General features: G+C 40.3%; 2 protein-coding genes across 2 annotated transcripts in view; one reads left to right on the top strand and one right to left on the bottom strand.

Moving 5' to 3' along the window:
• LOC110827813 (arylsulfatase B) overlaps nt 1-12,685 on the bottom strand; it is a 78,290-nt gene that overhangs the window by 57,692 nt on the left and 7,913 nt on the right. Inside the window, exon 2 of the mRNA XM_087350552.1 lies at nt 6,745-6,882. The gene's annotated coding sequence lies outside the window, so the exon portion shown is untranslated. The remainder of the gene's footprint in view (nt 1-6,744; nt 6,883-12,685) is intronic.
• LOC110835042 (arylsulfatase B) lies at nt 1,018-12,360 on the top strand. The gene is made up of 9 exons (XM_022074873.2): nt 1,018-1,099; nt 4,085-4,203; nt 7,502-7,661; nt 8,155-8,378; nt 8,960-9,230; nt 9,977-10,134; nt 10,676-10,811; nt 11,260-11,418; nt 11,557-12,360. Exons 2-9 carry the CDS (start codon nt 4,099-4,101, stop codon nt 12,060-12,062), a joined length of 1,719 nt encoding a protein of 572 aa, XP_021930565.2. The 5' UTR covers nt 1,018-1,099; nt 4,085-4,098; the 3' UTR covers nt 12,063-12,360.

Here is a 12,685-nt window from a genome sequence, read left to right as displayed (position 1 = left end):
TGGCATACACACTCAAAATACTTAATGACATCACTTCCTTAGAGAAATCAAATTACAGCCGAAACATTTTGTGTGAATCCACCTACGAGTAATCACCCTGTTGAACAAAGAACAATGACGTCATATCGTCTCTCATTTTGCTACATTATTTACATGAGATGCTTCATCGTCAGCTGAGCACTTCAGATAATCACAGCAGCTGAAATCAAACATTCTTGACTTCTATATCCGGTCGTTAATAACCAAGAAGATATATTGAAAAGAACAGAGCATGCAAATTATTAGCCCACATTTTGCATCAAAATATTATGGAAACAATTTGTATTATCGTAATATATTAGTTATTGTAGTTTGTGTCTTATGTTGATTAAAGACAGAATATCCCTTATGTAGGATTTTAGGTTTTCGCGGCGGTGAGTCTGAAGATGGCTGTCTTCTGGGTTGTTGCGCCGTAGAGTCTGGTAGAAGTTTACCGACGTTTCGGGGGCCTTGCTGCCTCCATCATCAGGGCGATCGCGATGGAGGCAACAAGGCCCCTGAAACGTCGGTAAACTTCTACCAGACTATACGGCGCAACAACCCAGAAGACAGCCATCTTCAGAATAATCCTTACTTGTGGCGTATAAAAATGTCAGTACTTACATTTATTTTAAGTCTAGTTTAAGATTTAACAGCGACTGTTTTTCTCTTGTGATATTTTATGCATCGTCTGTAAAATTATCATTTTGTTCGTGGGGTCAATACATTAAAATATGTGAACAATTTTGCTGACAGATTTGAGGTTTTCGCGGCGGTATAGATGATGACGACATTCAACATCAACAGTTTTATTAATCTTTCTTCACGAGTTTAAAGTAACAAAGGAGGTTGACGTAGAACATTGACAGTTCTAGACAACGATGTTTCAGTGAACATCCTCTATTATTTTACGCCTGAGATCAGAGAACGATACAGAAGGGTCGGTGGGGGGGAGAGAGAGATATATAATTACGGTACTTAAGGTGGGAGACACGCTCAAAAGACTGAAAAGCAGCAAAGTGAGAAGTTGTATCTGTCAGCTACTGGTGTTTACTCCGTTCTGGTCATCTGCTTGACACGAGTAAGTGTGTTAATTATAAAGCTAAGACATCCGCGTGACTAATAATGCGAAGTTGCCACAGATTCACTGTGTTGTTTTCAATAAAAATAAATATTATTCTTGACTAATTTTCACTTTACTATGCCGTTTTATCTGCAGAGGCTTAGATCTATAACTTCGAATGACATAATGTGAGTACATAAGGATTTGAAAGAAGGAATTATGAATAATATAAAGGTATCCCAGGTATAACCCTGGAGAAACTGAGGAAATCTGCGAAAATCCTTAGAGTAACTGGCAGTATGACCAAGATTCGAACTTGGTACCACCGACCGCTACTACTATAACGGCCAAATCGATTATATTAAAACACGTCGTTGATGTTCATTGATTGGTGTAATTTTCCAATAAGATTTCCGTGTCTCAAATTAAAAACTATGTGGTGAGAAGAAAATATAATCATTAATAAATATAGAATGAATTTCGGTTCAAGAAATGTCATCTGTTATCAAGCGTACGTACTTGTGAAAAAGTGAGTTTAGTCTGTAAAGTCTGTACATTTGAAGTTTGTTTCATGTTTATCTGTGTGTTGACAAATTCGGTTGCCTTCAATATAAACCTAGGTGTAGTTATTAACAAATTTTCCTTATTTTGAAAATTAAGTTGGTGTCTGCGTTATCATTTCTGCGAGCCCGTCCTCCCAAATAATTTCATAATCAAATAACATGATTACTTTTTTCGTCTAATAACGAACACTTGACTTAAACCTACAACAAAATCTATGCGGAGTGCCAAGTTGCAAAGAGTTCAAATGAAAAACCTGCAGGTCTGCATTGTATTTTGAAGTATGTCATTTCTGTACAATATCATTACGTGAAATAAATTCAATTGTCTTATTCTTAGGGCTGGAAAGAATACAGGTTCCACGAGGCACTGTCTACAAGGTCAAGACAAAAACGTGCTAATATATTCTCGAGGCCAGTGGCCTTGCTTTATCAAAACCAATTATGTCAACTCATACAATTACGAAACTTAACACTGTGTACTATTCATGAAGTTCTAAATACAATTTTCCAAAGAAAGTGGAATTTCTATCTTAATACCAATATCATCTTCGTATGATACACTTAGTTCCCAAGAAAGAGGATGTTAATCGTATCGTGGCGGTTATAATTTTTATATAAGCTATGAAATAAACTCTAAAATCTAAAACACATTCTATCTTATTTATGGTTTATTAGCAGACCCTACTACTCTGTTCTTAACAGACACAAGTCCTGTGTAAATTAAGCAGCTCACTGGAAGTAAATCACGTATCAGCCATGCGATATACACATTCACTCCATTCTACTCGAATTCTGCAGATATTCAATTAAAATACAGGCAGGACCACCCGACATTATGACTGGGGATCTTCGTTGTATTTCTCCGTTTACACAGAAAAATTCTGGGATAACACAACTGCCAATATTCATTATAAGTTAACGTATATTTACTACTAGCTGAAACTGCGGAAAAATGACATTTTGTTTCAAAATTACAACAAACTCGGTGATTTTCAATGTACTCTAGGGGGAGAATCTTGATAAAATCAAGTCAATACAAGTTTTAATATCTTACCTATAATTATCATAAGATAATTTATCTTTCGCCTTCAGCTTCTTGTCAAAATTTCTTCCTCATTATCTGCAGTATATTTTCTCTTTCAAATCTAAAACTTCTTGACGATGGTGAAGAGTCAATTGAATAAAAATTTCCTTGGATATTATCCATCGTCTAGTAAATATAAAACGTAAAACGACGTTTCGGAGATGGGACTCTATCTCCGTCTTCAGGTTCCTACACAGTTAGGCCCACTAGATAGAGCTAATCCCTATTACTAGACGATGGATAATATCCAAGGAAATTTTTATTCAATATTTTCTCTTTAATTTACCGTTTCTTGTGATACGTTCCTCGCCAGTGTTTCTCTTAGATCCTTTAGTCTTTCTCAAAATTGTTAAATGGACTGAACGAATTTTGTAATCACACTCTTCATCGATAGTAGTAAAATATTTTACTGAAAACCTTTTATGAGCATTTTTAAAACTACATCAAATCTAAAAGTTCTTGACGATGGTGATGAGTCATTTGAATAAAAATTTTCTTGGATATTATCCATCGTCTAGTAAATAAAATATAAAACTACAACTCTACAGGGTAAACGACAGGGCTTCCAGACCGGCATTGGGGTCCATCCAACATCCTGTCCAACTGATACAGGGACTAACACGGTCGGTTCCTGAACCTAACCACTCACTTTTATCCGATGCCGAGACTGAAAATGAGTTAAGCCGTACCTCCACTCCCCCATATATCTTCGTCGTGTCGCACTTAATTATGCACAGGAACAAATTTTACTGACCACAATTGTATCATCGTCACATTACGGGTCCCGCTTTCACAATCGAGGAACTAACGACCGAGAAATGACCGAAAATCTACAAGTGTTGCTTTGCAAACCCGCATATAATCAAACCAGTAAAACAAATTCCACTTGAAACCCATTCAAAACCCAACGACAGACGGCCGACCGTCATCTATTGCAATATTTCTAAACCGGAGATCTGCAAGTTGTGCCAAAGTGGTCCGGGATTTGAGTAGATTCTACTAGTTTTTATTTTGTTTTGATGACGTATTGTTTCAGACCTAAAGATGGCTGTCTTCTGGCGTAACATCCAACAAGACAGTAATCCTCATGTTTACCCCTGTGAGAGCCTGATACTTCAACAAATTTTAAAGTTTTTTCATCACATCTATTATTTTCTCTTTGTGAATGAAAACATGACAAAAAGAACTTTTCTTTCTATTCTCAGTTCAGTTGGTCCATATTTTATTTAATCAAGATGTATGCGATAATTTTGGGGAGGATGTCCGCGGTACCAAATATGCTGAGGGACACTTTAGCTTTTTGAAAGCTGACTAATAGGTTATATCTAAGTACGACGTTTTTGTGTTCTGTCACAGGTTAATCCTAAAGTATGCCCAGTAGGAAGGAGTGCGTCATCCTGCTTCTTTCAATCACGCTGTGTGCAGCTGCAATCTACGACAGACCACACATCATCTTCATACTTGCAGACGACTTAGTGAGTATGGCAGGAAACAGCACTTAAATGAGTAGACTATTAATAAGGGAGCCACAAAGTTTTAAAAAATTCAAAGGTTTGATCGGAAAACTAAAGAGACCATTTAGAAAACCTACTCATAAATAGTAAGATAATATAAAAATGGATGAAGATTGCTGTCTTCTGAGTTGTTGCTCCGTGTAGTCTGGTAGATGTTAACCAACGTTTCAGAGGTCATACTGCCTCCGTCATCAGGGTGATGAATCGAACATCGACCATACTACACGGCGCAACAACCCAGAAGACAGAAATCTTCATACTCATCGCCCTGATGATGGAGGCAGTATGACCTCTGAAACGTTGGTTAACATCTACCAGACTACACAGCGCAACAACCCAGAAGACAGAAATCTTCATACTCATCGCCCTGATGATGGAGGCAGTATGACCTCTGAAACGTTGGTAAACATCGACCAGACTACACAGCGCAACAACCCAGAATACAGAAATCTTCATATTCATCGCCCTGATGACGGAGGCAGTATGACCTCTGAAACGTTGGTTAACATCGACCAGACTACACAGCGCAACAACCCAGAAGACAGAAATCTTCATACTCATCGCCCTGATGACGGAGGCAGTATGACCTCAGAAACGTTGGTTAACATCGACCAGACTACACAGCGCAACAACCCAGAAGACGGAAATCTTCATACTCAATGCTGTGAAAATCTCAAATCTTACATATTTTTTCTGTCCCGTGTCAATAGAAATCAATGACCTGTTACTTTAATCAACGTTTTACTCCTGTTTTCATGTTTTATGCTTTATTTCAGATCTGGAAATTTAAAAAAACTACATCTGGAATGTCACAGAGTTGAAACAGATACATGATAAAACATTTTCTTGCAAAAAGGATTCTTGTGACCGAGTATTGACAGTGTAGTATTATATTTGGATCGCAGGAAATATCACTAACAAATTCTTGTTTAATTTTAAAGTTTCAGTCCTTATTTATTTAATTGTTTCACAAAAGTAAAAACCACTGTAGACCTAAGTTAATCGACTTCAAATTTAATCCATTATTAACTAAGCCACCAATCAAAAAATCAATATACTGACAGTAGCAAACCTCAGTGTAGTAGGGTGAATTTAAACTCGTTAATTATTCAGTAACCTCAACAGTTGGAACAGTGTCTTTAAAGATTCATTACCCAATAAAGAAGGTGAACATATATATATTATGCATTGAAAACACTTAGTAACTATTAACTTGCTAGCTATTTTTTAAATTACTTTAAAGAATTTTCACATAGACTATTCACGTGATGTTTAAAATTGGATAAATCTTTCTTTAAGTGAGGCGTAGAAGCTTTATTCCAGCTTACACAACTCACGGCTACCTTGACGAAGAACCTTCCTCTTTCCGGGTAAATCACAGACACGAAGGAGGGGAAACTGTAAAGTTGTTATCTCCAAAAATTCCCACAAGAGATTCGCGCAACGAATATACAAGCTGTTACATCAACTCATTTCATAAACGACGACCAATAAGAAAACAGACATTGTAGGCCTACTGTCTCAATAATAAAATGAAAACTTCTGAGGAACTATTAAAGTACGTTAAAACGAATCAAATAGCTATGCACAAAGGATGATCATACTTTAGGATTTGAGGTTTTCACGGCGGTGAGCATGAAGATGGCTGTCTTATGGGTTTTTCCGCCGTGCAGTCTGGTAGAAAGGTCATTGCTGCCTCCATCATCAGGGCGATCGCAACAACCCAGAACACAGCCATCTTCAATGACCATTTTACTCTCAGTAAGGATGTCGAAAATTGATGCCGTCCGGTGCAAAATTTACATTAAGAGATCTGATTAAAATAACAAGTGGTGTCACGTGTTTTCCTAGATCTAATATTGCCTTCAGGACTTGATATATCTGCTGAAAAACTGTATGCAATTTCATTATTGGCCATCGCATTGGCTGAAAGTGGCATTTATCAGATAACTCTATGCATTAATATAGATCGAACCAATATATCCGTCGGTACAAAACTTGGCTCCAGTGTCAGTGGCTCGATGTCTCTGCTTTGTATGACAGGTCCGCCACGTGCTTTGACGACCAGTGAATTGGCAAGTTTCCCACTCAGACCCTGTGGGCTTCATTTATTTTTTATAATAAACAGCAAAACGTTTACCAAATGTCTGTATTCCTCACCCCATCTGTTACAGGAAACGTGTTTCCGTATGTCGGCAACCAGAGCTAACCGACTGACTGACTCCGTAACTCTACAGCTCTTGAAAAACCTAAACAAAATTGCAAACAACGCATTTCGAAAATACGTATAGTTGAAAAAGCCTCTCTGCTGGTCTCAGAATAAAGAAACATAGCATCCTATATACGGAGATACATTCAGTTTCTGAATATAAGAATGGGCGCACGTGCGGAATGAGTGGTTAGGATCCTCATTAATTCACTAGCATGACAAGATGCCAATCAGGTTTTTCCTCAGCCAGCTCACTAGTCCGTTGTTACATGAAAAGCGAGTATCAGACTTACCAAGAGGTGATGACGCAGTGCTGAAGGCATAACTCAGGGTAAATGGACGAATAATTGTGTGGAAGACCTCGCCGTAACAAGGAAGATCCGGATTTGAATCCTGCAAAGGTCATCTCGACTCTCTGCTGCTTTGTACCACTAGAAAATGAAAATGAATAATATTTACTTTAACCAGCTGCGCATCGCTTGGAAAACCTAAGCTAGATCTTAAATAAATGGAATGAGAGGGTGTGGACTGGATTCGTGTGTGAGATTTCAGGTTTTCAAGCCGGCGAGGACGAAGAGCAGAGCCTTCTCGGATACTGCGTCGAATCGTCCTGATGATGGATGCAGTAAGCGCCTCTGAATTACCCCCAGAAAGCTGTCATCTTCATCTGGATTTATATGATTCAGGAATAGGATGCAGTGTCGTGATATTTTAAACACAAAATTTTCCATGGGAGGTAGGAAATTTCTAGACTAACTCAGGTAACACTGCCGATCTCTATAACCGTGCGGTTTGAGACTCATAGGTCGCTCATTCGACATAGGGCTACATGTAAAGTGAGTTCTTTCCATAGAGCAAAACAGAATTTGTTTGTTTGTTAACCACCTGCCTCCATCTGTTCCCAAAGTTTAGAATGTGTAGAGCTTTACTTCCACTACCTCCATACATGATTATAGGATTACGCTTAGACACGAGCTCCATATTACTTTTATCTTTAGGGGTTTGAATTTTTAAACATTTATTTCATTATTAAAATCTTATTTTGTACAGGGTTGGAACGACGTGAGTTTCCATGGGTCGGATCAGATTCCGACGCCAAATATCGACGCCTTGGCTTATAATGGTGTCATCCTCAACAGCCACTACGTGCAGCCGACATGTACGCCCACGAGGGCCGCTCTCATGACAGGGCGATACCCCATACATTTAGGTAAATGCGTAGAGTAAGATAACGCATTGTAACGAGGAACTCGCGATGTTTACGAAAATAAGTCTTGGGGGCCTTGTTACAGGTTCTGCAACTAACTAGGTATAAAAGAGTCGAGTGCTGCCCACTGCGTTTTGGGTTTAATTCGTTAGTACCTAATTCAAATATTAGGTTATCGTATCCGAAGAAATAATAATATTTATACACATTTTTGTGCGTTCACACATTATGTCCAATCAGCACAAGTCTCGTTCTTTCTTGTGAGGTCCTTCGGTTTTCGACAAGGTCCCATTCGCTCCTAGAAAAATAATTGCCCACATCTGGTGCAAGGCGTAGTCAGTATTTGATAACTTTGAGGGTTTGCGAGGTGACAGATCTGGAATTTAAAATGTCTTCTATTCAGATGCAAACTTTTATTTCGTGATGAATCAGATACATTAAATATATGGCATATGACGTGACGTTTTGCCTAAGCAACTTATTTCTTATTATTCAGGTATGCAGGGTAATTCCCTCGTCGCTGCAGAATCCCGGGGTCTGCCACCCGGAAAGATACTGCCCCAGTACCTCAAGGATCTGGGATACACAACTCGAGCGGTTGGCAAATGGCACCTTGGCTTCTACAAGAAGGAGCTCACTCCAACCTACCGTGGATTTGATTCTTATCTGGGGTGTTGGAACGATTACGTCAGCTATTATGATTATATCCTGCAGGAACGTGTAAATAGTCCATATGCTTTTTCAAATGGCTTTAAGTTAATATTCAAACATTAATCGTGAATAACCAATGAAGTTGTGTTTAATTTAAATGCATTACGACGAGTGCACTGCCCACTTTCTAACTGAACAATGTGTTTTTCAGAGGCTGTATTTTTCTACCACCATAGGTGGAAAAAAAGGGCACAATTCTATGGCATGCGTAAAATAAAGCTGTCCTTGTCATAAGACATAACTGAATGCGATCAGAGAAAGAAGAGTTAAAACTTTGTGACTGATTTTATTTTGTATGTTTTGAAATTTTCACAGCGGTGAGTATGAAGATTTCTGTCTTCTGGGTTGTTGCGCTGTGTAGTCTGGTAGATGTTTACCAACGTTTCGGAGGTCATACTGCCTCCGTCATCATGGCGAGATTTGAGGTTTTCACAGCGGTGAGTATGAAGATTTCTGTCTTCTGGGTTGTCTGGATTATCACCCTGATGACGTAGGCAGTATGACCTCTGAAACGTTGGTAAGCATCTGCCAGACTAAACAGCGCAACAACCCAGAAGACAGAAACCTTGATTTTATTTTGTTGGTTTCAGTACAATGACGGCTATTATAACGGTTTCGACCTGAGACGGAACTTGAGCACAGCGTGGGACTTGTTCGGTCGTTACGCGACGGACGTATTCACCGACGAAGCGGTACGCATCATCCAGACACACGACGCTTCGCCCGTCGGACCTCCTTTGTTCCTGTACCTGGCGCACCTCGCTGTCCACGCTGGTAATCGGGGAAAGTACTTGGAGGCACCTCAATCGGAGATAGACAAGTTCAGACACATCATTGATCCCAACAGAAGGACTTACGCAGGTAACGCCATTACCTAATTCTATTGAACGAGTCATAGCGGATGCGGAGGAAATGTTCCTCCCTGTTTTTAAAAAAAATCGAATCACGGCGGTGTGAAGATTCTGGCTAGAGGAAATTCTATTTGGATGAAGTTAATTCGCTGTTGCAAAATATTACACACAGAAAACGAAGCATATGCCCATGTTTCGTCACCAGAATGCAGAATATCACAACATAAAGTTCAATGTGGCAAAGTTAAAATATATTTGGCAACTACTGTAACAAGTCAAAAGTAACTTTGCAATTCACCATATTTTACAACAGTGAAGCATTACACATTGTCGCAATATGACATCACCATAAACGTTATTCAATGTAAGTAAAGTTGAATTCCCAGCTGAAGAAAAAATCCAAGTGCTCATGCATGCAAGCAAGTTCGTGGTGTTTCCGTTGCATTTACGACGAGTACCATCTGGAATCATGCAAGCCTGTGCTACCTTAATCTGATGTGTGCGAAACCATTCTGAAAATTACGTCCTCCTGCAAATGTCGTGTGCACATTTTTGGACATTTTTGACAAAACCTATTTCCTCTGATGACACTTTCTGTAAAAAGAACGTATTTAGGTTGGGATATTTTTTAGTTTAATCTTGTTTTAATTTGTTCTTATTTAATAAATATATTTATCAGTGTCTTCCTGTCGTAAAATTCGTTCTGTTACCTAGTACAGTAATAACGAAACTGAACTGAAGTGAACTGTGTTTCAGCTATGGTGTCAAAGCTGGACGAATCAGTGGGGAGGATTGTACAGGCACTCCAGAGGCGTCATATGCTCGAAAACTCCATAATTGTGTTCCTGTCAGACAACGGAGCGCCAAGCAAAGGCAGGCAACCCAACTGGGGCTCCAACTGGCCTTTAAAGGGCGTAAGTACTTAGAAACACAAGTAGGACGCGCAATGCCTATCCTATTTCAGTTCCAAACTCATCTTTAGACCCTCCTCTCACAAACTATCCTTGATGACGGAGGCAGTATGACCTCTGAAACGTTGGTAAACATCGACCAGACTACACGGCGCGACAACCCAGAAGACAGACAGCTTCATACTCATCGCCCTGATGACGGAGGCAGTATGACCTCTGAAACGTTGGTAAACATCGACCAGACTACACAGCGCAACAACCCAGAAGACGGAAATCTTTAGAAAATAATTAATAAGGGAAAGCTTATATGCATAGCAGTTAGCAAGACTGTGACGTAGCATTAATTTATTATAGTTTCTGGTTTGTGTCATAAACTCATAAAAAAGCAATACATATACAGTAATTGTTCTACGTAGTAACAGGTACTGTATCGACATTAACCGAGTGTCTGAAATGGAAGATGATTAGAGCCCTCGAGATTCTGTCCGTCCTCGAACCTAAGTTTGGGTCTGTCCAATTCCTTGTTGATATTTCTCCATAACAGGTGAAAGAGACGCTGTGGGAGGGCGCGGTGCGAGGGGCAGGGGTCATCTGGAGCCCGCTGCTGCAACAGACGCCCAGAGTGTCCAACCAGCTGATGCATGTCACGGACTGGCTACCCACACTCTACACAGCCGCGGGTCAGTTGTGCATTTTGTTATCTGATAGGCCTATGTTTTAGCATCACGACGCCATGAAGACTTGTAGAGGCACAGAATGCACAGTCCTGCACATTTTTAACCTCAGTCCAAGTCAGAGGCGAGGAAAAGTGACCGGTTCACGCTGAACAGAGCCTGGGTAAGCCAGTGAGTCGGTCTGGTCTCAGAAATGAAGAACCTGTCCGTGAGAGGAATTTAAACGCGGTTGTCGAGTAGTAATATGAATAACAAATTCAATTAAATCTCTATTATATACTACATGTTCAATCAGCAGGAGCCCTTTGTCGGAATCAGAGCGACTTTCGGAAACGTGTTCTTGAGTCCAATTTCGGACCGAGTCTGACAGTTTTAAAATTCAGTGCAGTGGAGCGTCGCATGTGAAAAGACACGTGGCTGCTGCAGGCAATAGTAAATGTGCGATCTGTTTCAGGGGGTCACGTTGCTCACTTGCAACATGACCTGGACGGAGTAGATCACTGGGAGTCCCTGGTTTATAACTTGGCTTCACCAAGGAGAGAGATTCTGCATAACATTGACGAGAAGGGCCGCGCCGCTGCGATAAGATTTCACAACTGGAAACTTGTCATTGGTAAGAAGTAGGCAAGATATTCAACCGAAAAGTTAGTGTCCGGTTACAGAACTACATTATATTATAACTTAAAAGACCACAATCCTAACTTTCACCGCCGTGGAAACAATAAATCTCAAAATAACTTTTCATCTGCAGGGACAGTTGGCAGTGGCGCGTTCGACGGTTACTTTGGAGACGACGGTCAAGACTCATCTTACCCTTCTTACAACGAGACCGCAGTGGTCCAGAGCATGGCTGGACGCGCTATAATCGCTGCATCGTCTTCAGTATACATAAATCCCACTAGAGTGCATCAGATATCGTTTATCCGCTCCTCAGCCTACATCCCCTGCCCATCCAACAACAGTTTCGGCATCTCGCCGTGCTCAGGGGAGGAGCTGTGCTTGTACGACATCGAGGAAGACCCCTGCGAGTCCAACAACCTGGCGGGCACGCACCGCAACGTGGCACTGCACCTGCGGACTCTGCTCCTGGCACACAGCAACACTCTCGTCAGGCAGACCAACATATCGCCTGACGCCAAGGGAGCGGACCCGAGGCGATGGAACAACACGTGGAGTCCCTGGGTGCTGGACGGCTGCGGACTGTACGAGAGTCAGGACACGAAATTCAACGTGTGTAACAGAACGAAGCCGATATGAAGGCGATATCTGCTCAAGAAAGAAGCCGACAAGATGTCATGATGGCAAAATCCGTGGTCCAATGAAGTCGGTACGAAGTCATGACTGCCTTATTCATGATAGAACTAAGCCGTTGTACGTCACGGCGGCTACATCCATGAGATAACCAAACCTATATGACGTCACGACTGCGATACACAAAACAGAACTATGGGAATGACTTAAGTTATTCTATTGACAGTACATAAATAATGGCACACCTATAAATGTATCATGATGTGATGGATAAGCATTAAAATACATTTGTGTTGCACGAGAATGCGTTCGTATGGATGGCTTCAAACAACAACTTTTCCTTTTATTTTTTTCCCTAGAAATTGCTTGTCATATGGATGTTGGTTACTCGATACGTTTCACACAAGTTGCTATTTAAAGCACATTTTATCAAGTACATTAGTTATAACTTATGTTCTTCCGAATAAAAATCTTGCCAAAAATCCAGTACAATATAGCTAACTTGTAACAAGAGACACGTATGTTAGGGGTAATATCTGGACAAAAGAAAAAGTGACAGGACGATTAAGGAAATTACGCAATGAGAAGTTGCATAATGATTGTGATTCGCCACATAATTATTACAGCGA

Source organism: Zootermopsis nevadensis, unplaced genomic scaffold, assembly GCF_977971745.1.
Source record: "Zootermopsis nevadensis isolate Lab colony 2312 unplaced genomic scaffold, Znev_1.0 Znev_ptg000017l, whole genome shotgun sequence".
Lineage (NCBI taxonomy): Eukaryota > Metazoa > Arthropoda > Insecta > Blattodea > Termopsidae > Zootermopsis > Zootermopsis nevadensis.
The sequence above is the reverse complement of the archived record's forward strand: the minus strand, read 5'-3'. Positions and strand labels throughout refer to the sequence as shown.